Here is a 27,295-nt window from a genome sequence, read left to right on the forward strand (position 1 = left end):
AACGGTGAGCTAGAGAAAAGGCTACAAAGAGCACTCTTGATAATACATCAATGCCGCAGCTCACTCACCATTGAGCAAGCACAGCAGATATTTCTCTTTGCCTACCAGGGAATGGTGCGTAAGTGTCCAGTAGTTTAACACCTTCTTCCAAGAGGCTCAGACAAAGACCCAGCATTGGAGAGTCATTCAGCAAGTGAAACATCAGGTTGTAGCCTGGAGATTTGTATGCAGCCACCAGCTCGCCTAGAAATCGAAGCAGAGTAATTAATTTCAACAGTGAACCATGACTTTTGGGGTTAGATATTGTGTAGTTGTAGAGTAAATGGACAATGCTACCTCAAAATGGACTTAAAGATGCGTCTACCTAATTCTCAGGTTGCTTAAATAGTTAAATAGTTTAATTTGGATCCACCAAATCACATTACACTCCATCCTGCATCTGCCCAAGGGGAGGTTTGACTGGGTGGCTTTAGAGGCTGAGATAGATATTGCCCATTCACATGACTGGAAGGAGGATTTGCAGGATGCCTCGAATAGTTGGGTTAGGCATCGACCATTCATTTTCGAAGGAGACTTCACTAAGCACCTATAACGGCTGGATCCATTCAGCTTTCATTCACTTGGTGGTGGCTTCAAGTCAGCCTGGACAGATGGGATGAAAGCTTTGTTCTGCCTACTGGTCCTATACAAAACAGGGTTCGCCCGTGCCAACCAGCTTGCAGTGTGAGTGGAACTCCAAATAAGCTATACCGGATTCAGCACTAACTGGTATGAGTTGGCACTTATGCAAAAACACCACAGGCTGACACCCAAAATGGCCATTACGATTCACTTTTCCCGCTGGCAGCGCACCCTCGTCAATGGGTTAATAAATGGAAAACCAAGGCCCAGCAAGCAAGCTGGTGTATTTGAGCCAACTATGGTCAAAGCAAAGAGTCTGAAATTTTCAACAGAAGCTGCAATTACCATCCTTCGCACAGAATGGCGGGAATGTAGAACTCTGCTGCCAGCGAATGACGCACCACCGAGAAACACGTGGGTGGGGGCGCGGGAGAATCCAGCCCTAGGTCACATCGAGGGAAACTGTTCTTTTAAGAGAGTGGAGCCACAGACCGTCACTGAAGACCCGTGGATTCTGGACACTGATTACAAGTGAAAGGTTCCATCCCCTCATCTTAACTAGGTTAAAATTGACAGAAGGGCAGATGAGGCTGGATTTACAATTCAAATATTACTTCTAACAGGCTTTAGGAAAAACTGACATAGAACAAACAAAAGCATAAAAGTTCTCCAAGTCTGAGCTGCTGCTCGCCACTTACCTTGAAGCTCCACCATTTGGTCCGTAAAATCTTCTGGCCGGGGTTCATAATCTCGCAGAAGTTTGTGGAAAACCTCAAGCACAACTTCCGCCACCTCCCACTGTTAAATATTATACATATGAAGAATTAGCATCGCCCAAAGTTCAGGTTTGCAGTGCAGCAATACGTAGATCAATGGGAGAAAAAACATGCATAAAATGAGATATCCTTCTAAAAGGACCCAGGCTACTTCTCACCTTTTCTGCAGCTCTCCTGTATGCTCTGGTCGGAAAGCGAAGAAAAACGGAGTCCCTGAGGAACTGGAGATAAGGATCAAATCCTGGCGGACGGAGGCCTGCCCCAAGGTTCGTGGGGAAAGAACTTTCTACCAATGTACTGATCAGACAGCAAAATGCTCTGGTGAGCGGATACTCTTCGCTGCGAGATTCAATTTCATTCAATTCCACCTGAGGAAATAAGGAATGTGACAATCTGAAACTAAACCCCCAAATCATAGCAAAATCATTTGCCTCCTTCTGCCTGAAAGAGCTATTGAATTATTCTCACGCCCCCTTCATTTTCCTCATAACCTTGTAACTTTCTCATTTTCAAGAATATATCCAATTTCCTGTTGAAGGTTTCTGTTGAAAAGGGACCACTATCTTTCAGACAACTCACTCGCAAAAATGAATTTCGCCTCTCCCCCACAACGTTCTTTTATTCAATTATGCGGCAAAAACAAAAACTTGCATTTGGGGTAGCAATGTCTTTATCATTATTATTATCATAGAAAAATATACCAAGGCACAGTCCGACGAAGAGAGACATGAGCCACAGCCACATGGGCAGCACGGGGGCATAGTGGTTAGCACTGCTGTCTCACAGCGCCAGGGACCCGGGTCCAATTCCGACCTTGGGTGATTGTCTGTGCGGAGTCTGCACCTTCTCCCTGTGCCTGCGTGGGTTTCCTCTGGGCGCTCTGGTATCCTTCCACAGTCCAAAGATGTGCAGGTTAGGTGGATTAACCGTGCTAAATTGCCCTTCGTATCCAAAACGTTTGGGTGGGGTTACTGGGATAGGTCTGGCCTTAGGTAGGGTGCTCTTTCCAAGGGCCGGTGCAGACTCGATGGGTCAAATGGCCTCCTTCTGCACTGTAGGAGTTCTATGATGCTCGTCCGATGATTCGGAAGAATCCATGAGATGGGGTGACGAGAACCATGATCAAAGTAGCTGATTTTAAGGAGGGCCTTAATTGAGAAAAGCCAAGTCAAGGGGCTTTCGGGTGAACATTCCAGAGTATGTTTCATATTTCCATAATAGTGTGGGAGATTGCACAAAGGGACAGTCAAAGGAACAGAGTTCTAGGCAAACATAGGACTAGAGAAGGTTTCGTAGATAGGGAGGGGCACAACCATGCAAGGATGAGAATTTAAATTGGAGGCATTTGCCGACCGGTAGACAATGTATGTTAGGGAGCTAACGGGTGATTCCTTTCTTTATTCATTTATGGAAGGAGAACATAATTAGTTAGAGTTATTATTGATTTAATTCCCCTCTGCAGAAAACCTCCCTTCTCTTTAATGATCTGTTATTGTCACAAGTAGGTTTACATTAACACTGCAATGAAGTTACTGTGAAAATTCCCTCGTTGCCACACTCCGGCGCCTGTTTAGATACACAGAGGGAAATTTCAGAATGTCCAATTCACGCACAAGCACGTCTTTTGGGACTTGGGGAGCACCCGGAGGAAACCCACGCAGACACAGGGAGAACGTACAGACTCCGCACAGACAGTGACCCAGCAGGGAATCGAACCTGGGACCCTGGTGCTCTGAAGCAACAGCGCTACCCACTTGTGCTACCATGCTATCCCACTCCACCCTCTTGCTGGTAACTGCAACCCTCATTGCAGCTACTCCCGCACTGTTGGCATGAGTGTGAAGCAATGAATTTCGGACTACGGGGAATGGGGAAAATCAGAGAAATATTGGTTGCATGTAAGTGGCAGTGCAGTAAGCTTGAGCTGCCTCGTTATCCAGCTTTATTATTTCGTAGATGCATACCTCAATCCCAGTATCTTGTCTTTGACTTGGGGTTCGAACAGTCTGCAACATCTGAAAGATCAAAGTAACATTGTTGAGAATATATTGTTGCATGTTGAGATGTGGCGAACAGGAATTGTGAGGAAATAAAGTTAGGATGCACGTAATTAATGCCGCAAAGTACAAGGGACATGAGAAGGGAGAAACCAATCCAGAGTCCCAGCTGATAAAATGGTTCTAAGCCAGGTTCCCCACCTCTTCAGTGTTGAATCTCTCACATCACTGCTCTATCGAGCTTTTATCTCAAGGCCCTGCAGTAAGTACATCTCAGGTCCAAGAACAGACACTGAAAGTGAAAAGGCTGTATGGCCAGCAGATTGCATGGCAGAATTCAATCCTGTCCCCACTGGGTCTTCAGTTACCACTGGAGTCACTGGTCCGTGACGATCTTTACAGAATATTTATTCTATTACTGTCGCTCTATACAACATCACATCTTGCCAAATTTAACAACTACGTTTTCTGCTACCTACCTGGGTATACTCCAGTGACTGCCAAAGGGAAGCAGCAATCTCAGGTGATTTGCCAAATGCTGCCAGTGTCTTCAATATTTCAGCTTTTAGTACAGGTGGGATGCTGCATTGGATCAAGCCCAACATAACCACAACAGGTGTCCACTGTGGATGCTCACACAAAGCCAGGCGGGCATTCTCACTCTGGAAGATACAATAAGGCAACGTAAGCACTTGAAGGTTCCTCTACTCTGGATGCTCTTTCCCCCATCATGAAAGTGCTGGTGTTTTACTGCATTACAAGTCATCCCCATGGCCATTTATCAGGTGGAAGACACGTTTTGACTGTCTGTATAACTGGAGAGATTTGCAGCCAAGCCTGATGCCAATCTCACTCAACACATGGACACACACACACCACAGAATTTACATCAAGCCAGTGGTGCTGAGGCCACTTATAGTTCCCCGAATTCTGTTCTGATGGAGACCAGTTAGCTCAGCAAAGCAGAAATCAAGCCTGGGTGCCACTGGTACAAGTACTTAAGTAACAGGAGGGCAGCACAGTAGCACAAGTGAATAGCACTGTGGCTTCACAGCGCCAGGGTCCCAGGTTCGATTCCCTGCTCACTGTCTGTGTGGAGTCTGCACGTTCCCCCCGTGTCTGCGTCGGTTTTCTCCGGGTGCTCCGGTTTCCTCCCACAGTCCAAAGATGTGCAGCGTACGTTGATTTGCCCTGCTAAATGGCCCTTAGTGTCCAATAAGGGTAGGCGGGTTTATTGGGTTCCGAGGATAGGGTGGAAGTGAGGGCTTAAGTGGGTCGGTGCAGACTCGATAGGCTGAATGGCCTCCTTCTGCACTGTATGTTCTATTCTAAACAGTCCATTTTCTATTTAGCGACTTTGATATCAGATCAAGAGCAGGTAAATAGCCAGCACTGCATGAGCAATAACTTTCAACGGGGAATTTGGTAAAACTTGAAAAGGAATGACTAGGAGGGTTATGCAGAAAGAGCAGGGCTGTGGGACTATGGAGAGTTCTTTCAAAGGCACAGTGGGCGAATGCCTTTCTTCAGTGCAAAATGAGAGCTAAGAGAACTTCAGCTGCTACCCACAGCTTAGACAAGCTAACACAACATAGAGAAGATATCCTGCTTGGCTGGCATGGATTAGTAATACACCAGGTGGCATCTTTATCCTCTGGGAGCTTGTACAGATGTTTTCCTAATCTGTTCCATGCACTGTAATAACAAAGTTTCATTCAATAACACACAATTTTAAAGTCAGTCAGATTTTATCAGGCGTAATACATTTTTTGCCCTGTGGCTTCAGCAAACACTAACATTATCCACCTCAATTATCGAAAGCAAAGCAAAGTCAATAGGTATGAATTCTTAAACCAAAAGAAAAAATGCTGGAAAGTCTCAGCAGGTTTGGCAGCATCTGTAGGGAGAGAAAATGTTTATCGAAGATTTGACAAAGGGTCATCTGGACTCAAAACGTTCTCCCCCTACAGATGCTGCCAGACCTGCTGAGATTTTCTACAGCATCCGAAGTAATTTGCTTTTATCTGGTATGAAATCTTGGCAGCTTTGGATGCAATTTGGGCCCCACAAGTGCCATGGGTGTACCACCACACTGCTGGGCACACTGATGAACTAATCCAATGACTGACTGAGATATCATTTTAACTTTGGAGCCTCAATTCGCTACAAACTAAGCCACAAAGTGGGTTTCAATTTTTGAACAATGTTGCGCCTCATTACCAGGGCTGACAGTGGTATCCAGAAGCAGAACTGAATACAGAAACACTATGGACGTGATTCTCTGTCTCGCCAGCCTGCCAAGTGTTTCCCATTGTGAGGCAACCCCACGCCGTCGGGAAACCCCTGGGCTGCCGACACAACGGACAATCCTGACAGTGGAGAATCAGCCCGATGTATGCTTTCCTCTAAACAAGCACAAAGAAAATTAGGTACACTCATAGGAAAGGAAAAAAAATTCCAGAGGAGAAAACAGCGAGAGAATTGGGAATAACAAAAATTAGCTCAGAAATTTTCACAGATTTTCATTTTCTTGTGCCAGTGCATTAACAAAGCACCAAAATGGCTTTTCCTTACATGATGTTAGGGATGGTTCAGCACGGAAGTGTGTAAACACTGTTTGAGAAATGGTCAAGCTCTTAAATTGGCTTGATCAGTTCCTTCATTGGGATGCTGAGCCCATTCTGTGCTGAGGTAGTTGACCGTCACCCAGGTCCGTATTTAGCAGTTAGACATGGTTCATGAAGTGGAGGGCTCAGTTGATGAAGTGTGATACATGGAGGAAAATAATGGTCCAAAATTACTGAGGTGGTAGTCTAGTGGTATTGTCGCTGGACTAGTAATCCCGAGACACAGGGTAATAGAATCAAAAAATTTACAGTGCAGAAGGAGGCCATTCGGCCCATCGAGTCTGCACCGGCCCTCGGAAAGAGCACCCTACCCAAGCCCACACCGTAACCCAGTAACACCACCCAACCTTTTTTGGACACGAAGGGCAATTTATCATGCCAAACCACCTAACCTGCGCATCTTTGGACTGTGGGAGGAAACCGGAGCACCCGGAGGAAACCCACGCAGACACAGGGAGAACCTGCAGACTCCGCACAGCTCCAGGGTACTGGTTCGAATCACACTATTGGAGATGGTTGGCGGCACGGTGGCATACTGGTTAGCACTTCTGCCTCACAGTGCCAGGGACTTAGGTTTGATCCCAACCTTGAGTGACCGACTCTGCACATACTCCCAGTGTCTGTGTGGGTTTCCTTCGGGTGCTCCAGTTTCCTCCCAGAGTCCAAAGATATGCAGGTTAAGTGGATTGGTCAACGGTTAGATGGGGATAGGGCAGGGGAATAGGCCTAGGTAGGGTACTCTTCTGGAGGGTCGATGCACTCGATGGGCTGAATGGCCTCCTTCTGCACTGCAGGGACTCTATGATAACAGCTCTACTGCAGAGAACATGGATTTCATTGCTATACCGAAAGTGCTCTCAGTGCTGGATTTGTGGAGAGATGTCAAGTACATTACACATTACCCATTTGATGATGGTGCCTGTAAGTTCAAGGAAGGCGATGAGGCCATCCATCTCGCGCTGTGTTATGCCCCTCAAAGGCATGTGCCTGTACTGAATGGTGTCTGTGCTCGGCATGTCTCTCCTTAAGTGTTCGTGGTACAGCATCAGTGAGTGGAAAAAATGTTCCCAGGACACTGGGTTGCCTCCGACCACCTGGATGTTCTCCACTGCAAGGAACAAGAATGAACACATGATTTCAATTACCTCACAAATACCACTCCAGTTCCAACTCTTTCCAACAACTGTTGGGATGTAGTTCCACAGGCTCCAAACACTATTCAAGCAAAACAGCCATTTACTTGTAATTCTTGCAAGCCCATACGCTAAATTTGTTGCTCATAACATTATCGGTTCCACAAAGGGGTGGATGAGGAGGGGGAATGGAGAGAGAACGAGACAGACTCAACATAGGTCGAGAGCTTGCTTTGTGGAAGCCCTTCATTCAGTCTGCAAGGATGACCTGGAGATTCCAGTCGCCTATCATTTTAATTCTCCACCTGAATCTTGCCAGGATCGCTCTGTCCTTGGTTTCCTACACAGTTCCAACGAAACTCAGGAAACAGTACCCCATCTTTCGATTGAGCACTTTACATGCTGCTGGACTCAAAACTGATTTAAACAATTTTGGATAATCACAGACAGTCCCTCTATTGATAAATATTGTGCAGTTGCTTTTTCACACCTTCTAATCTAGGCCCATCCCTCGTTTCATTACCATCCCCATTTTCTCTGCACTATCATCACTTTTGTCATTAATTCAGCCTGGCCTTCCACTCTATCACAGAGCTTTCCTGATGTTCTTTCTTGAACTTGTTTGAAACATATTGCATCTCAATCACTCTCAATTCTGATCAGAGGTCAATAACCTGAAACGTTAACTCTGTTTCTCTCTCCACCAACACTGCCAGGCCTGAGTATTTCCAGCATTCACAGTATTTTGCCTTTGACGGAACTGTATGTAAGGGGTTCCCTTTATAGGTATCAATTATTATGGCTGGAATTTAACTGGCCAATTGCAAGAAGTATAGTGATGAAAGGTGTATATATTTTGGAAGGATTTCAGTCAGAACTGAGTGAATCTCTATTACTAAATAGTGAGGGTAGAAAATTACTGACAATGGGAAGGAGATGCCATATCATTTAAACTAAGAGACAACATCAAGTCAATAAATGTCCATTAATTCAGAGCATAGAAGGTCGTTCAGCACTTTATGCAGCTTTTGGAACACCCGCTGTCCAATTCAGTCCCAAATCTCAGTTTGCTTTCCATAACCCTGTAAATTAGGACTCAAAACGTGGCCTTCTGAAAGGTCCAACTGAATTCGTTCCACCTTCATTTAAGGTAAGAAGTCTTACAACACCAGGTTAAAGTTCAACAGGTTTGTTTCAAACACGAGCTTTCGGAGCACTGCTCCTTTCTCAGGTGAGGAATATTCCTATTATTTGTCCTCATCTTCCCTCTAGCTCTTTTGCCAATTATTTTACATGTGTGCCACTCGAAGTGAGCAACAAGGCAAGGCAATATTTGATATGATACCAAGAGGGACCTGGGATGCCCTGCCTAAAAGGGTGATGGGAGCAGCTCCAATAATAACGTTGAAAAGGAAATTGGACAAATACTTGAAGTGGAAAACATTTTCAGCGTCTATGAAAAAACATTAAGGGAGTGGGACTAATTGGATAGTTCTTTCAAAGAGCTAGCACACAAGTATGATGGACCAAATGGCCCCATAAGTAGAATCTCTACAATGCCGAAGGAGGCCATTCAACCCGTCAAGTCTGCACCAAACCTCTGAAAAAAAAAAAGAGGCCCACTCCCCACAACCCCACCTAACCTGTACATCCCTGGGCACTAAGGGACAATTTTAGCACAGCCAATCCACCTAACCTGCACATCTTTGGATGGCGGGAGGAAACCGGAGCACCTGGAGGAAACCCACAGAGAACGTGCAAATTCCAAGCAGTCACCCAAAGTCGGAATTGAACCCGGGTCCCTGGTGTTGCGAGGCAGCAGTGCTGACCACTCTCCCACCCTGCTACCCAAGAAACTGATCCAAATTTACTGCAAAAGGAGTCCTAATGTGCCATTGGGTATAAGCTTAAGTTTTTGAATTCTAAGAGTCTATGCCTGTAGTTAGGGGAAATGCCAACTGATTTCTCTATCCTTGGAAACACTGAAGCCAACTGCTACAAAACTGACACCAACGAATTCAGCACAGGTCAGGGTTCAAGCCTAAACCTTCCCTATCTGTATAAAATAGTGCAACATTGGACAGCACTTTTATCCAATAGGATGTGGACATCCTTCATTTTCAGGTCCCACAGTTCCTCAATTCTGAATGTCTAGAACATTTCTTTTTTTTTTTTAAATTCAGAGTATGCAATTATTTTTTTTTTCTCCAATTAAGGGGCAATTTAGCATTACCAATCCACCTAACTTGCACATCTTTGGGTTGTGGGGATGAAACCCATGCAGACATGGGAAGAATATGTAAACTCCACACGGATAGTGACCCAGGGCCGGGATTTGAACCTGGGTCCTGAGCGCCGTAGGCAGTGCTAACCACTGTGCCATGTGCTGCCCTATGTCTAGAACATTTCTAATGTGTTTTCATGCGTTCTCCCAAGAACAGAGCTCCTGCGATGCAAAACTGAGCAGCAAAAGGGCTCCAATTTGCACGGAGAAAACTTACCATGACTGCTGCCGTTTACTTTGAGCAGGCTGAAGCAGTAGTGTGCACAGTGTGGCCCATTGGCCAGTCCACGCAGCATCTTAAGATAGGGCAGGTACAGAGATGGAGGCAGCATGTCTCCCATCTGCCTCACAAACTTAGACAGGACAACCTGTGAGACAAAAAGCAAGAGAAGATTTGTTTTGCCTGGCAGGACAAGCTGTGTGCTGGCCAGTAAGTTCGAAAAATGTGACAAGAGTTCATTTTCTTCTGTGACTTAAAAGATTTTTGTCAATTTCAGAACTTAAATATATTTGAACTAACAGGTTGAAAGCTGTGGGTGCAACAACAGGCACAAATCTGATCATGCCCAAATTATGGAGATACAATAAATAAAAAAAGCAAATTATTTTTTCACGGGATGTGGGTGTTGCTCGGAAGGTCCGCATTTGTTACCCAACCTTAATTGTTCTTAAACTGAGTGGTTTGCTGGGCCATTTCAGAGGGCATTTGAGAGTCAACCACATTGCTGTGGATCTGGAGTCACATGGAGGACAGATCATGTAAGGAGGGCAGATTTCCTTCCCTAAAGGACATTAGTGAACCAATTGCATTTTTACAACAATCAATGATGATTTCATGGTCACCATTGTGAAGACAAGCTCTCAATTCACAAGTTTACGAATATAAATTAAATTCCATCAGCTGCCATGGTGGGATTTGAACCTGTATCCCCAGAGCATTAGGCTGGACCTGTGGATTACTAGTCTAGTGAGATTACCACTGGAAGGGTGGCATGATTGCGCACTAGATAGCATTGATGCCTCATAGGGACGAGGAGTGACCCCAGGTCACTGTCCGTGGGGAGTTTGCACATTCTCCCCATGTCTGCGTGGGTCTCACCCAACAACCCAATAAGATGTGCAGGGTAGGTGGATTGGACATGCTAAATTGGCCCTTAATTGGAAAAAAAGAATTGGGTATTCTTTAATTTAAAAAAAAAGATTACCACTCGGTCAGTCTCAAAAATGCTGACTACATTAATGAAATCAGTGGAGTACATCGGAACTGAGCCGCTCTAGCATGTTCTGCCATTTTGGTAGGTCATGGCTCATTTGTCCTGCAACATTATTCATCAATGATCAATATCCCTTGCTACCACACAAAGATCCACTGATCTCAGTTGTGCAGCTTGGCTGTTATAGCTGGAGACATACCTGCCGTTGCGGTGGCCTATGGCGGGTCAAACCAGTGAAGGAACCCGTCATGGTTGTACTTTGAACTGGTTCTGATGGACACCAATATTCAAGGGCGAGCTCGAGTTTGAAAGGATCCTTCTGATACAACTCTCCAATCTGCCAGAAGAGGAAAGACAGCACGGTCATCTCTCAAGTAATTTATTTGTGAAGAAATTTAAGATGATGAAATGTGATAAAGTGCCAAATAAATCATCACAGCATCAAATCCACTGGCATGAGCCAGCTACTTGGTGAACCTACATAATACATGTCATTAGTGCACTTGGATTGAATGGCTGGCAAATATGCTGGACCGTGAGCAATTTCCTGCTATCTGTTCACATGAAGCACAACTTGTTTTCTGCCACTGGAGGCCCTCAGTGATCTATCCAAGTAACAGGAGCCTAAGTGTTGTGCTGATATACGTACACAACTGGCTAAATGGTCATAGCTATTCACCATTAAAAGTTGCAAATTCTGAATTGCAAGTCTGGGGAATTCTCTGCAATTGATATTCAAGATTTGGTTAACAGTGAAAATTAAATGGTGAGAATTGTTTTAGCTTCAAGTGTGTATAAGTTATAACTGTATTAAAAACTCTCTATTTCTCTTCCCACAAACTTCCCTTCCCTCCTCAAGCTGCAATTGTATTTGCAACCCATGTTTCTTCCAGAGGGCTATTGGACGCTAGGCATCACAACCTACTTCTGTTCCCAGCACATACACACACCTGTAAATACAGCAAGAATTGTCTGATGGAACTAGTTAAAACATGCTAACTGTTTATCCCCAAAACTCCTTCATCATCGGCTCACATTTTTCACCCCGATGCTCACTGTGAGGCTACTCGGGCTGTCAATGGATGAGTGAGCCGCCAGAGAGGCGGGGGAGAGGAGGGATAGCAACAGAGTCGAACATGAGTCCTTCTTAACATGTCCACACATGCACTTTCCCGAAAGCGGCCACTGAATAGCGAATCAGGAACAGAAATCCTGGCTGGCTCTGTCCTCCTTAGCAAGGCCATGCAGGCAAGTCGTAGTTCACACCAAAGTCCCAGTCAATGCCTATGACATCAGCTAATTCAGCATATTATGGGGATGGAATCAGCGTGCCTCTTAATCAGTGTCAGCGATTACATAGCTAAAATCTTTGATGCAACAAATAATAGCTGGCCAGTCTATGATCACAAAAATTGGGACCTCAACATCCTTTTGCCAAGTCTAAAGAATGGGTTTATATGATTCGTTTATACACGATGCAAAGGAGAAATACTTCTTTGAGACCTATTCAGTGACTGAGCAGTTCACCTTTACTGTAACTGTCCAGTCTCACAGTGCATACACACTTGTACCTTTAGCTGTCTGGACCCTAAGCTCTGAATTCCCCCCCTGTATCTCTCTGGTTCTCTACCTCTCTCCTTCTTTAAGACACTCCTTAAAATCTGCCTCTGTGACCAAATGTTTTGGTCACCCATCTTAATATGGCCAGCAGGTCTGGCAGCACCTGTAAGGGGAGAAAACGGAGTTAATGTTTCGACCCTAACTCACTCAGAAGTAAAAGAGAGGGGGAAATGTGTTGATATTGAATTAAATTGCAGCTGGGAGAGATTGCAACAAGACGTTGCAACTTTAAGAACAAGAGACGGCAGCGGGGAGGAGGAGGAGGGGGAAGGGAGGGCTTTTGCACTGAAACAATAAATGTATGGGATATATAAAAATGTTGTTTAAGATGGAGGCGAAAGATCACTGTCTAAAGTTGCTCAACTAGATGTTGAGTCCTGAGGGCTGTAACGTGTCTAATCAGACGATGAGGTGTTCCTTTTCTAGCTTGCGTTGGGCTTCAATGGAACATTGCAACAGGCCAAGAGGGACATGTGGACAAGAGAACAAGAAGCAGAGTTAAAATGGCACACAACAGGAAGGTTGGGGTCATGCTTGCCGTGTTCCGCTAAAGCGGTCACCCAGTCTCCTTGGGTCAAACTTTGATAAAACAGGGTGGCACGCGGCGCAGTGGTTAGCACTGCTGCCTACAGAGCTGAGGACCTGGGTTCAATCCCGACCCCGTCACTGTGTGTGAGGAGTTTGCACATTGCCCCAGTGTCTGCGTGGGTTTCACCTCTACGACCCAAAGATGTGCCGGGTACAGGGATTGGCCACGCTAAATTAAATAATTAAAGAAATTGGGTATTCTAAATTTATTTTAAAAAAGCTTTGATACGACTGCTGAGAAGCGCCTTGTTTTGCTACATTAAAGATGCCAGAGAAATACATATGGTTGCTGTCCAATCACTGTCCAGTACAAATTTCGTGCCTGTTCATTCAAAGTTCAAGTGTGGATGAGTCTTTCATCTTACCAGCATCATCAGATGCTCAAGGTCACGGCGCAATGTGGAAGGAGGCTCGGTGCCCATCTGCAGGCTCATGTGGATGATTCGGGCATCCTCATCTGCACGGTTCCTCAGTTGTTTAACCTGTTAGACAAAAGGCAAGATTGTAAAGGGAAAGGAAGATCAGAGCAATCCCACTGGTGATACCTCTTTTAAACTCATTTTCCCACCATACAAAACTGAAGGGAAGGAAAAGACCAGCTGCTCCAGCAAGGCTTCCCACATAATCTTTCTGGGTGAGACAAACACAGCAGAACAACAGCCAAGGACACAAAAAGCAGGGGGGAAAAAACATCAAAGTTCTTTTCTAACCCCCCTCAGTCAGTTCAGGTCACACGTTGAATGCCAAATTACTCACCATTTATAGGATACTATCTCAACTCCAAATCAAGTACTGGCCCTACTCTCCATGTGTGCAGAGATTCAACGCCCGCCACATTAGCCAGCAATGCACATTCATAAAGGAACAACTACCTACCATCCAGTCTGTTCCTACTCTTGTGAAGTTTAAAAGCAAGTTCTGTTTGGCAAAACTATATTCCATGCCTAGTTCCAAGCCAGTGAGTCAGGTGTCTTACCCATTTAAAGTTTTGAGAATAGGTTGAGAATGTCTCGACCCCAAGACCTCAAATTATTTACTTTACGAGACAAAACTGCACCAGCTAGCCGGAGGGAAACATCAGAGGGAACCAACTCCTAGATGTTTCGATTCGTCTTTCGCCCCATGCCGCGGGCAGATGACAGATTTGCACGTCAGGACCACTATAGATCTCCACCAGTTTCCTCCCAGTCCCAGCGAAGTTCACCATCTTTCAGGTCCTATGACATGTGCCTCTGTTCCATCTCCCTGACAGAGCGGGTGAGATCAGCTGGGGGTGTTCCTGCCATTGAAATGCATTCCGAGCTCTTCACCTTTCCCCAAGAGCATGAATCACGTATTTTCTGAAAGTGCCGGTCAATATTATGTTTACGATGTTTGACGATGCCAGCATTACACAATTTGCTTCCAAACTTTAATTCGCTGAACAGCTTTTCTCAGAAAAATGCCCTGATGTAAATAAGCTGTGCTTCAGTTGAACAAGTAAAATACAGTACTGACGTAGAGTGTTTCTAGGTGGAACAGCCATCATCAAGGAGTGTTGCTGGCAGGAGGGAGCATACCTGTGTTACACATATATCAGTTGTTGGTGATCGTCATGACTGACTCCACCGTAGTTACTGAATGCTATCTTTGTTATTTTAAAAAGGGATTTACCGGGGGTTAGATCAGCTGCTAAGAATTTAATTCATTTGACCTTCCCATTTATTTCAACCGAATGGCTCAATGTGGAGTCACAAGGAAAAGATTTGTGTGTGATTTCACTCCCTCAGTGTTGTGAACAGGGCGCTGCACTGTCAGCTCCAAGCACAGACAGTACAACTCTAGAATTAAATTTACTCAGTTCGCTAATACCCATCTCCAGAAGTAGGCAGTTTAAAATAAAAACACGGTTTTCACTTGTAATGACCTGCAACAAAACAACAAAGTTTATCCTGCTGTTACCTCCAATTGCATGGGACACAAGTATGAGCAGTCAGTACCCCAATTACCCATTATTATTATTAATAATAAAATCAGTGGTTCCTCACCTACCAGGGTTTCATCCAAGTGTGTTTCATTACATCATTCAAAAAGTGCCTGGACACATTAAATTGTGCAGGCAGGGAATGTGTTTCCTTCTGCAGTGGCTTGCAAGCATGGGGCCAGACTTGAGAAGTGCATGAGTTAAGCTAATAGTGAATGAGGATCAGGAAAAAGATAGTGTTGTGAGGCAGGAACATGGGCTGGATTCTCCGATTTTGCGGCTAAGTGCCGACGCTGGCGTGGGAACTGTTGCGTTCTACGATGCAAAAAGCGGCGCCAAAACCTCACCGATTCCGGGACCAGTGAAGCGTAGCAACAGAGGCAGATAAAACTCGTGGCTCCTGGGCCAAAAACAGCCTGAGAATGGCCGGGCCCGTGGCCGCGACCTGTAGTGGTTGCGCCGTACAACATGGCGCCGCCGCGCGCGGGCCAGTCCTGTCAGATAGTGCCCCCCCAGGACCCTCCCTCACCACCCCGGACCACACCCACAAGTTCCCCCAGCACTCGCCGAAGCCCCCCCCCCCGGCCAGTGGCACAGCTCCCCACCGTCTGCGGTGGCTGCAAGCTGTTACAGTAGGCCACTGATGTGCACGAGTTGAATAAACATCTGCAACTCACCTTCATTGGCATGAGTGTCAAGAAGTCTGTGATTAGATTGTGAATTCTGCGGATGTAGAATTCATCTTGGTGCAAACCCTCAGCTCTCACTACAGCGTCAGTGAGGAAAAGGAAGGCATTCTGGCCAATGGCCATGTTTGCAATCAACTCATCGGCTTCTGTGAACTCTGTTAATGCTGCAGTTAACAAAACAGAATACAGTCAAACATTCTGATCACACAGATTCAACCTTTTAACTGAAATTGAACAACTGTCTGTCAGAGAATGCACTCTCATCGACAAGTGAAATTTTCCTGACCAGCAAGAGCCATGTCAACGTTTGAGGCAGTTCATGGTTATATTGAACAAAGAACAAAACAGCTTGCGCCGACCATGGTACCTGCCTATACTTAAACCATATGCGCTTACGGAGTCCGTATCCTTCCATTTCCACCCTATTCAAATATTTGTCTAGATGTCCCTTAAATGCCGCTATTGTATCAGCTCCCACCACCTCCCCAGGCAGCGCGTTCCATATATTTACCACGCTCTGTGTAAAAAAAACTTGCCTCACACATCTGTTCTAAACTTTGCCCCAGGCACTTTCAACTTATTTCCCCGAGTACATTACTCTCCTACAATAGGAAAGAGCATCTGACTATCTATTCTGCCCATGCCACTCTTGTAGACCTCTATCAGGGCACCTCTCAATGTCCGATATTCCAGTGAGAACAGACCGAGTTTATCTAACCTCTCCTCATAGCTAATGCCCTCCATACCAGGCAACATCCTAGTAAACCGCTTCTGTACCCTCTCCAAAGCATCCACATCCTTCTGGTAGTGTGGCGACCAGAATTGTACACAATATTCCAAATAAGGCTGACCTAAGGTCCTGTACAGCTGCAACATGACTTGCCAATTTTATATTTAATGCCCTGACCGATGAAGGCCAGCATGCTGTATGCTTTCTTGACCGCTTTTCTAGATTAAACCCCATCTGTAATTTCTCCCCCAAGACTCCAACCAGTTTCTATCCTGCTGTATCCTCTGACAATCCTCTTCACTATCTGCAACTCCACCAGTTTTTATGTCGTCTGCGAACTTACTAATCAGACCAGCTACATTTTCTTCCAAATCGTTTATATACACCCCAAACAACAAAGGACTCAGAACTGATCCCTGTGGAACGCCGCTAGTCACAGCCTTCCATTCAGAAAAGCACCTTCTACTGCTACCCTCTGTCTTCTGAGCCCAAGTCAGTTCTGTATCCAACTTGCCAGCTATTCTCTGATCCCACTACCTATCTTTATCTTAAAAACATTTAATGAAGGAGCCTAAACTGCTTCACTGGGCAAGGAATTCCATAGATTCACAACCCTTTGGGTGAAGAAGTTCCTCCTAAACTCAGTCCTAAATCTACTTCCCCTTATTTTGAGGCTATGCCCACTAGTTCTGCTTTCACCCGTATCTATCCTATCTATTCACTTCATAATTTTATATGTTTCCAAAAGATCGCCCCACGTTCTTCTAAATTCCAACGAGTACAGTCCCAGTCTACTCAACCTCTCCTTGTAATCCAACCCCTTCAGATCTGGGATTAACCTCGTGAATCTCCTCTGCACACCCTCCAGCGCCAGTACGTCCGTTCTCAGGTAAGGAGACCAAAACTGAACACAATACTCCAAGTGTGGTCTCACTAACACCTTATACAATTGCAACATAACTTCCCTAGTCTTAAACTCCATCCCTCTAGCAATGAAGGACAAAATTCCATTTGCCTTCTTAATCACCTGTTGCACCTGTAAACAAACTTTCTGTGACTCATGCACTAGCACACCCAGGTCTCTCTGCACATCAGCATGGTTTAATATTTTATCATTTAAATAATAATTCCTTTTGCTGTTATTCCTACCAAAATGGTAACCTCACATTTGTCAACATTGTCTTCCATCTGCCAGACCCTAGCCCATTCACTTAACCTATCCAAATCCCTCTGCAGACTTCCTGTATCCTCTGCACTTTTCGCTTTCCCACTCATCTTAGTGTCTTCTGCAAACTTGGACACATTGCCCTTGGTCCCCAACTCCAAATCATCTATGTAAATTGTGAACAATTGTGGGCCCAACACCGACACCTGAGGAACACCACTAGCTACTGATTGCCAACCAGACAAACTAATCCCCACTCATCTGTAGCCAATGAGGATGCAAAGATTACTGTCAAGGTTCCAGCAATTTCCTCTGTTGCCTCCCTCAGTGTTCTGGGGTAGATCCCATCAGGCCCATTGCACTCCATCTAGATTCAATCTTTACTCCTCCCGAAGCCAACAATACACATTGGTGAATCCGTATTGTATCAATGAACTTAGATGAAATTGGAGCTTGGATTAGTACATGGAATTATGATGATGTTGTGCTGTTACAGAAACTTGGTTGAAAGAGGGACAGGATTGGCAACTAAACATTTCAGTATTTAGATGCTTCAGGTAGGATAGAGGGGGGTGCAAAATGGGTGGGGGAAGTTGCATTATTGGTTAAGGAGAACATCACAGACTTTTACTGTGTTCACCCCAGTCCAAAGCCGACATCTCTACATCATCCCTTACAACACCAGGTTAAGGTCCAACAGGTTTGTTTCGGGTCGCTGGCTTTCGGGACGCTGCTCCTTCCTCGGGTGGGTGTGGGGGTGGGTTCGAGAAACATGTGTATGGACGGGGTCAAAGATGCGGTATGATACTTTGAATGCGAGCATCTCCACATGCGGCATTTCCACATTATGGGTCTGTAAAGACTTAATTACCTGCAAATACTCGCATTCAAAGTGTCATCTTGCATCTTTGTCTATATATATGTTTCTGAAACCCACCTCTTCATTCGCCTAAGGAAGGAGCTGTGCTCAGAAAGCTAGTGATTTGAAACAAACCTGTTGGACTTTAACCTGGTGTTGTAAGACTTCTTACTGTGTTCACCCCAGTTCAAAGCCGACATCTCCACATCAGGTTGATACTGAGAGGTTGTTTTCCCCTGACCAGAGAGTTAATGGGGGGAAGGGGGGGGCATAGCCTAAGGATAAGAGGTCAATTCTTTACGACAGGCTGGGGAAAAAATTCTTAAAAGGGTTGTGTACTTGTAGAATTCTCTACACCGGGGGTCCTGGATGCCCTGTTAAGAATGTTCAAAGCCGAAATAGATTTTCTTTTAAAACTACTCGAGGGGAATCAGGAAACATAGAGATCGGTTGGAAAAGTGGACTTGACATCAACAGTCAGTCATGATCCTATTGAATGGCAGAACAAGATACGAGGAGCCAAATGGGCTAATCCCATTCCTATTTCTTAGGTTCGTATGTTAAGCACCAATTACAAACTTCATTTGAAAGGAAGTATAAATCAGGTTATTAGCAACAGGAAGGAAAGATTAGGAGTCAGATTCTGACCAAGGAGGGTGAGGCAGACTCTGAATCCATTGGTTCCTGGAATTGATGCTTATTATTCTGGAGCGAGGTGAGTGACTTTCACTCCAAATGAACTGGCAGGTCAACACAACATGTGCTTTCGCAGATTAGCGATAAAAACAACAAAACCTTCCCAAGTAATATATGGGGTCCGAGGAGAGCAAAAAGGTGATTTACCTGTAGTATCAGGTAATTGTGAGATCCCTCGCAGAGCCAAGGCCCAGGCCAATCGCACCACAGCCTGCAGGCCTGCTAGCTTCCAAGGCTGGGAGTTCTGCAGTTTGCAATGGATAGCAGTCACGTACTGTCTTTCTGTCAATAGCGGCAGCTGATGAATTAATTCTGGTAAGAGAAAATATTTTAACCTTTTAAAAAGATAGGGAGAAAAACACACCTCAGAATGTAATTAGTGACCTTTCAGTTTTATTTATAGACTATCTCCCGTGCAACACCTGCCCTTGATACTGTTGATTAAACACAATGAAATGCCCATTTTTCATGCCTGAGCTTTCATAGTAGGCATTGCAACAAACAAGAGAAGCGATCCAACCCATCGTCTTCTCTGTTCACATGCATGTTTCCGGCGAGTGTCGCTGTAATGAGTGAAATCTGCTCTATTTGTTCCTCACTGCTCCAGTCAACCTTTCTAATTCCATCAGCCTACCTCACACTGCAGGAGGTGACAATGAAGGTACGCAATCTGAATGTGTGATCTGGGCACCACACCAGGTCCACACATTCAGAGCAAAGTCAGCTTTAAAAGATTCTCCAGCCAGTCTTGTGAACTGCTTAAACTGTAACTATTCACCCTGCCTGTCGATCCGCTAGTTCATCACACTACAACAGAAGGGGCTGTGAATTGCGGTTGCTAAGCACACAAAGCCCTGGGGGCTCATAATCCTGCACCATCAATGAAACATAAATCTAGCCAATGAGGGAGCAAGGTTAAGAAGTAGGAAACTGTATTAAATTAATACTTGGACCTTCACACGGAAGGGTTTGAGTATGTTTGTACTCAATTACCCACAACAAAGTCTGAACTTCGGACAGCATTCCTGTCCGGTTTTAGCTCGATAGCGATTTCTGATTTTGAAGGACAACACACAAGCAAAAGTAAGCACTCCACATTCAGCATCATATCCCCAATGCAGCTCAATAAAAATAGGAAAACCTTTGCTGTCTCCAATGCTGTGGCTCCAGGGAGGGAGTCACGTCACACAGCGCAAACTAAGGATATCTTCTGGGAATTATTCAGATACTGCAGGAATTTAGCTGACAACTGCGCAAACTAGCCAGGATCTAGCACCAGTCTCCGAGATAGTTAAAAGCAGAGACAGTCACTGGATGTTGGATCTAATTATGAAATGTTCAAAATTATCATCAGTATATATTTTTAACAAAAGCACAATACTGCAAATGCTGGAAATCAGAAATAACAAAAAGAGAATGCTGGAAATACTCAACAACCTTTAGTCAGAACTGCTCTCAATGGCCTGAACTATTAAAGTTCCGCTGCGAACCAGCTGAATACTTACATTTTTATTTCTTTTTTTCTGTGAAAGGTATCGAATGATATGGAGGAACATAGATAATGCTGATTTAGATTGATGTTGAGGTACAGATCACCCATGATGTACCCACGGTGGTTAGCATTCACAGCACCAGGGACCCAGGTTTGATTCTGGCCTTGGATGACTGTGTGGAGTCTGCACCTTCTCCCCGTGTCTGCGTGGGTTTCCTCCGGATGCTCCGGTTTCCTCCCACAGTGCAAAGATGTGCAGGTTAGGTGGATTGGCCATGATAAATTGCCCTTAGTGTCCAGAAATGTTAGGTAGGGTGACTGGGTTGCGGTCATGGGGTGGAGGCGTGGGCTTGAGTGAGGTGCTCTTTCCAAAGGGCCGGTGCAGACTCAATGCGGTGAATGACCTCCTTCTGCACTGTAAGTTCTATGATTCTATGAGTGTACACATTCTCCCCTTGTCTGCATGGGTTTCCTCCGGGTGCTCCTGTTTCCTCCCACAGTCCAAAGATGTGCAGGTTAGGTAGATTGGCCATGATCACTGCACAGGGTTACGGGGATGGGGTGGAAGAGTGAGCTTAGATATAGTGCTCTTTCAGAGGGTCAGTGCAGACTCAATGGTCCAAATAGGCTTTGTCTGCACAATAAGGATTCTCTGGATACCAGCATGAGGAAACAGGCAAAATAGGCTCAATGGCATGCTCCTGTTACCATGTTCTGGGACTTTGAGTGAGGTTTTGAAATGGAAATAAGAAATGAGTATCTAAAAGACCATATTCAACTTACAAACAGAAAATCATTGGGATTCCTTGTTTTGAGAAGTTAGCATAATTAACACCCACCATGAACATCAATTTGTTTTGTCGTTAGTATCTTAAACAATGTACTGAAGCAAGTACCTTGTATTTGTACATAACTTAAACATGTGCAGGTTAGGTGGATTGGTCATGCTAAATTGACCCTGAGTGTCCAAAAAGTTTAGGTCGGGTTACTGGGTTTTGAGGATAGGTTGGGCCTAGGTAAGGTGCTCTTTCAAAGGGTCAGTGTAGATTCGATGGGCCGAATGGCCTTCTTCAGCACTGTAGGAATTCTATGATTCTATGTGATAGGAATATAGTTTAAAAAACTCAAGACCAACTCTTGGGCAATGAATCTAGTACCAAAAGAAACAAAGAGAAAGGTTTTCCATTTGTTATTCATCGGCATATTACCGTACTGAGCAATCAGACCAAATGAAAATACAAAAAAAAACTTGTGAGGCAATATCTCTAGAGAACTGACATCGTAAAGATTTCAAAACAAGTACTGGCAATAGCGTTTCTTTCTGATGTTTAACTGGTTGCTCTCATACCTTCCCGATCCTCGGTGACATGCTCTAAAAAGCTGATATCAAAGCAATAGAGTAGTGCCATGAGAAGAGCCAGGTTTACATTCTCCAAAGTGCCATCAGCCTCCAGTGTCACACACTCCATGTGGGAAATCAGAAACAATGTATCATCTTTGCTCAATGGTGTCTGGCAGGCCCAAGCGAAAAGGCAGTCCGCAAGGGATTGGCGGCATTCCTTGATCAGATCTGAAACCTAGATAATCAGCAGAGAGATATTTTCATGTCCTGGAAGATTTGAAGTACATCACATACATTTTGTTCCTTTCTCCATAAGCTAACATAACCAGGTAGGAAAACAACAAAGAGCCTGCCACGTGGGTTTGGGAGCTCCTTTCTATTCCTTGTGCCCAAATTGAAAGATTTCTTTGGTACAAACTTCAAATGGATTCTGCCTCTGGGATACAGGAGACCAGTGGGCTGGGAAGAAGCCGAGTGAACAGAGGAATTTGGGCCTGAACCTGGGGGTGGGGTTACTCTATCAAAATCCCATATAATTTTGAACACCTCTCTCAAATCTCACCATAACCACCTCTTAGATAAGAGCATAAGAAAGAGGAAGTGTTGGCCATTCAGCCCTTCGAGCCTGCCTCCCATTCAATATCACGGCTGATCTAACACTCACTAAATCGATATTCCTGCCTTCTTAGGGGCTGGTTTAGCACAGTGGGCTAAACAGCTGTCTTATTATTATCTCTCCGTAACCCTTAATTCCCCCAGTGATTAAAATCGATTGATCTCAGTCTTGAAAATGCCCAAGGAATCAGTCTCCACAACTTCCTGGGGTAAAGAATTCCAAAGACTCCCCACTCTTTGAGACAAGAAAATCTTCCTCAAATCCGTCTATGAGCACCCCCTCATTCCGCGACTGTGTCCTCTGGTCCTACATTCTCCCATGACAGGAAACATCCTCCCAACATTTACCCTCTAAGAATCTTAAATGTTTCAATCATATCACCTCTCATTCCTCTGAACTCCAAAGAGTACATCCTAGTAAACCTCCTCTGTACTTCCCCCAATGATAATATGTTTGTTTAATTAAGGGGACCAAAACCGTACACAGTATTCTAACTGTGACCTTGTACATTTGCAGCATAACCTCTTTACCGTAAGACCATATACTCCAGCCCTCTTGAAATAAAAGTCAGCATTCCATTTGCCTTTCTTCCTATTACCCACTGCACCTGCATGCTAGCTTTCTGAGTTACACGAACAAGGATCCTAAAAGTCCCTTTGTGCAGTCTGCTTTCTGCAGTCTCTCTCTCCATTTAAACAACAATCTGTCTTCTCATTCTTTCCACCAAAAATGAACAACCTCACATCCTTCCACATTGAATTCCATTTGCCAATTTTCTGTTCACTCATTTAATCTGTCAATATCTCTCTGTAAACTATTTATATCCTTTTTACAACCTGCCTTCCCTCCCACTTTTGTAAATCCGCAAATTTGGCCACAGTAAAATCTGTTCCTTCCTCCAAATCATTAATATGTATTGTGAAGAGCTGCGGCCCCAGCACCGATCCCTGTGGTACCCCACTGGTTACTGTCCTCCAACTTGAGACTCCCTTATCTCTACTTGCTGCTTCCTATTAGTTAGCCGATCCCCTATCCACGCCAAAATATTACCTGCAACACCATGAGCTCCTAGCATGTGCCTTTTGTGTGGCATCTTATGAAATGGCTTTTGAAAATACAAATATACAACACTGACTGGTCCTCCTCTATCTACTCTGACTGATAGCTCAACAAACTCTGATAAATGTGTTGGAAAGGAGAATCACAACTTCTCCATTCCAGATAACTGAAGTCAATCACAACTGCTAACATTCTAATGAATTTCTTCTGTTTCCTCCTCAAGTCTCAACAATTTTCTTAATTTGCACACAATACTCTGTAATAGCTGTGGTCTAACAGGCGTTTTATAAACCATTAGCCTAACTTCCTTGCTTTTGTACTCCAATCCTCTATTTATAAAGCCAAGGATTCTGTATACATTTTTAACAACCTTACAACCATTCAAAACTATTACTGCCGGCTTGACAAAAACCTTGTTGAATGTTTTCACTCCTCTAACTGCTAATCGTTCTGCAAATAAAAGGACTTTGACTCTTACCCCTTTGCGATGAGATGCATTGCCCAAGCCACGTGCTGTTTGCAATTTTTCAAACTCATTGCTGAGGTTTATTTGATTGATCAAGCACAGTATCTTCTGAGTCAATCCCTGCTCCATCAACTCATCGGTAAACCGTGTTGTCATGGATACAAGCTCTGAACTGCAAAGAGAATTAGCTTTTTAATCCCAAGGTGTTATATGATTGTCTTCCTCTCAGTAAATCACACTTACTCATGAACTTTGAATCTGAGTCACTCTTAATCATGGGAATAAATTAACGGCGTTTGAAAGATGATGTTTTGCTGACATAACATGAAAAACATTTGACATAAAAAGCTAACTTTGTGCAATATAAGTTACACAGCACCAACCTCCCCTGCCCGAAAGCTGTTGATGGGGAGAATTTCAGGGTATCAAGACCTTGATTAAGCTGGCTTCGCCAGATTCACCTTGTTACCCGAGGTCCCTTGACAATTATAGTGTTCCCTCTGAAATCAACCAATTTAAGAGCCATCCAGGGCAGAAGCCGGGGCTTTACTGGAATCTATAATTCAGTATCAGACCAGGAGACACAACTGCTCTCCTAGTAATCACCTGCACCATTTAAGCTGAATGGAAAGACATTTGCATTCTGTCATGACAATGCAGAATGCTATTGTTGGTCTCTGCAATACTTTTATTCAGAAGCAACACTGCCTAATGAGTCGACAAGAGGCAGATTCAAAAACGACACACGTTTTATTTTACACCTGTTTAATTATTGAGACCTAAGAGCAGACCTGAGTTCCAGAGTCCAGGTTTTGCCTTGTCGTGATTGTATGAGGGAATGCAAGGAGTTTGCGATGCACCGTTTCCCATCCCAGTATAGCAGTATAGCCACCAAACCACGCGTCAAGCCAGGGAAACGGGGCAGCTGATGCTCACCTGTTAATACAAACATGATCAAATTAGAGAAACTCACAAGACAACTGAGAACCGAAAGCCATCTGTTTGAATAAATGACACTTGGAGAGCACCTTTCACACAAAATACCTGGCAAGATGCTTTACAGTAGATCAAAGAATGCCAAGCAGAACAAGAGAGGTGAAGCAGGAAGTGCCTGACAACTCAGCCAAAGAAGCCAGAAGGCTTTGCAGATATTGGGAAATGGTGGCAACAAAGAGAGTGGCTGACAATTTAGGTCATATAAGTAACACATCAAAATGACCCATCATCACTATATTCGGCATCACCATTCAAATTCTGAGATTTATGGGACATTGCTATAGATATAAGTTGCACTCCAGCATACAGGTAGTGCTGATGATGTTTTCTCCTGAAAACAAAACTCCATCCCTTTAACTGTTCCCTGTTCCCCTTCAGAAAGGAACACATCTAACCACCACATGACATCTATGTGCACAACATTTGAAATGAGGAATAATGTTGTGAGGGTTACATCCAAAAATTGCCTGTGTTCAATGTTTGGGAGGCAAATTTTCCCAAATAGCCCCAAGAAGGAAAGTGCTGCCTGGGCTCACATCTCGATAACAGGTTTGCTAAAGACTGACTTGTCCCAATCTTTAACCACATTTAGAATTGTTTATAAGTTTTAAAGACACTAAAGCTGGTATAAATCTAATCTGTCAATGGGGCTTGGCAATACAGCTTCCTCAAGTCCAAGACTGACCCCAGCAGAGAAACTGCAACGTGTACATTAACCGAGCAACTGCAACGTATACATTAACCGAGCAATTGCAATGTATACAGTAACAGAGCAACTGCAATGTATACAGTAACAGAGCAACTGCAATGCAGACATTAACCGAGAAACTGCAATGTATACATTAACCGAGCAGCTGCAATGTACACATTGACAGAGCAACTGCAATGTATACATTAACAGAGCAATTGCAATGTATACAGTAACAGAGCAACTGCAATGTATACCGTAACAGAGCAACTGCTCTGGGCAGCACGGTAGCATGGTGGTGAGCATAAATGCTTCACAGCTCCAGGGTCCCGGGTTCGATTCTCGGCTGGGTCACTGTCTGTGCGGAGTCTGCACGTCCTCCCCGTGTGTGCGTGGGTTTCCTCCGGGTGCTCCGGTTTCCTCCCACAGTCCAAAGATGTGCGGGTTAGGTGGATTGGCCAAGCTAAATTGCCCGTAGTGTCGTAAAAAGTAAGGTTAAGGGGGGGGTTGTTGGGTTACGGGTATAGGGTGGGTTTGAGTAGGGTGATCATTGCTCGGCACAACATCGAGGGCCGAAGGGTCTGTTCTGTGCTGTACTGTTCTATGTTCTAATGTATACCGTAACAGAGCAACTGCAATGCAGACATTAACCGAGCAACTGCAATGTATACATTAACCAAGCAACTGCAATGTACACATTGACAGAGCAACTGCAATGTATACATTAACTGAGCAATTGCAATGTATACATTAACTGCGCAACTGCAATGTACACATTGACAGAGCAACTGCAATGTATACATTAACTGAGCAATTGCAATGTATACATTAACTGCGCAACTGCAATGTATACATTAACTGCGCAACTGCAATGTACACATTGACAGAGCAACTGCAATGTATACATTGACAGAGCAACTGCAATGTATACATTAACAGAGCAACTGTAATGTATACATTAACAGAGCAACTGCAATGTACACATGCCGATTCACTGTGTTTGGTTCTCAGAGGGCTTGTTTTTCACACAAAAAAAGGTTCCTTCTGGATGCTGGCCTTGGGGAAATCTGGCTGGCTTACACTGACATTGGGAGACTCGTACTTTGGGAATCGACAAGGAAAACACCTCAACGATAACATAAAAGCAGCTTACAAATGATGAAGCACCGTCTGCCAGCACAGACCTGCAGCAAAATTAAAATAATTATTAGGGAAACATTACATGGTGCAGATAACAAATTCTGATCACATGTTTATGGAAGGATTGATCCAGAATGCAGAGCAACAATTACAAATGGGATGGATTGGGGAATCAAACCCACTGTTCCACGCTCAACTCCAATAGACTGAACTTGGGAGCTTTGCTAATTTCTTCAGAGAAACACAGATTTCGCTATAATTACACTTGGGTGCAGCCATTAAGCCAACTGATACCAAGGACCACATAGTCATTACTTATTTCAAAACCATTTAAAACTGAGATCGGGACGGGACGGTCCCCATCGTGAGTCGCAATGGGACAGTCCCCATCGCGAGCCGCTACGGACGGACCCCATCGCAACGGGATGGACCCCATCGCTAGTCACAACGGGCCGGTCCCCATCGCGAGTCGCAACGGGCCGGTCCCCATCGCGAGTCGCAACGGGACGGTCCCCATCGCGAGTCGCAACGGGA

The 27,295-nt window shown here is 44.5% G+C and overlaps 1 protein-coding gene across 1 annotated transcript in view; it reads right to left on the reverse strand.

The window, feature by feature from the left end:
* nup205 (nucleoporin 205) overlaps positions 1 to 27,295 on the reverse strand; it is a 133,744-nt gene that overhangs the window by 93,601 nt on the left and 12,848 nt on the right. The window contains exons 4-17 of the mRNA XM_038781018.1: positions 24,729 to 24,873; positions 23,950 to 24,109; positions 21,803 to 22,031; positions 19,110 to 19,274; positions 15,501 to 15,676; positions 13,226 to 13,342; positions 10,852 to 10,989; positions 9,656 to 9,806; positions 6,924 to 7,129; positions 3,874 to 4,056; positions 3,362 to 3,412; positions 1,556 to 1,765; positions 1,320 to 1,419; positions 106 to 243 (exon numbers count right to left, since the gene is read on the reverse strand). Of these exons, the coding sequence (XP_038636946.1) occupies positions 106 to 243; positions 1,320 to 1,419; positions 1,556 to 1,765; positions 3,362 to 3,412; positions 3,874 to 4,056; positions 6,924 to 7,129; positions 9,656 to 9,806; positions 10,852 to 10,989; positions 13,226 to 13,342; positions 15,501 to 15,676; positions 19,110 to 19,274; positions 21,803 to 22,031; positions 23,950 to 24,109; positions 24,729 to 24,873 (2,169 nt within the window). The remainder of the gene's footprint in view (positions 1 to 105; positions 244 to 1,319; positions 1,420 to 1,555; positions 1,766 to 3,361; positions 3,413 to 3,873; positions 4,057 to 6,923; positions 7,130 to 9,655; positions 9,807 to 10,851; positions 10,990 to 13,225; positions 13,343 to 15,500; positions 15,677 to 19,109; positions 19,275 to 21,802; positions 22,032 to 23,949; positions 24,110 to 24,728; positions 24,874 to 27,295) is intronic.

This window comes from Scyliorhinus canicula, chromosome 20, assembly GCF_902713615.1.
Source record: "Scyliorhinus canicula chromosome 20, sScyCan1.1, whole genome shotgun sequence".
NCBI classification, from domain to species: Eukaryota; Metazoa; Chordata; class Chondrichthyes; order Carcharhiniformes; family Scyliorhinidae; genus Scyliorhinus; species Scyliorhinus canicula.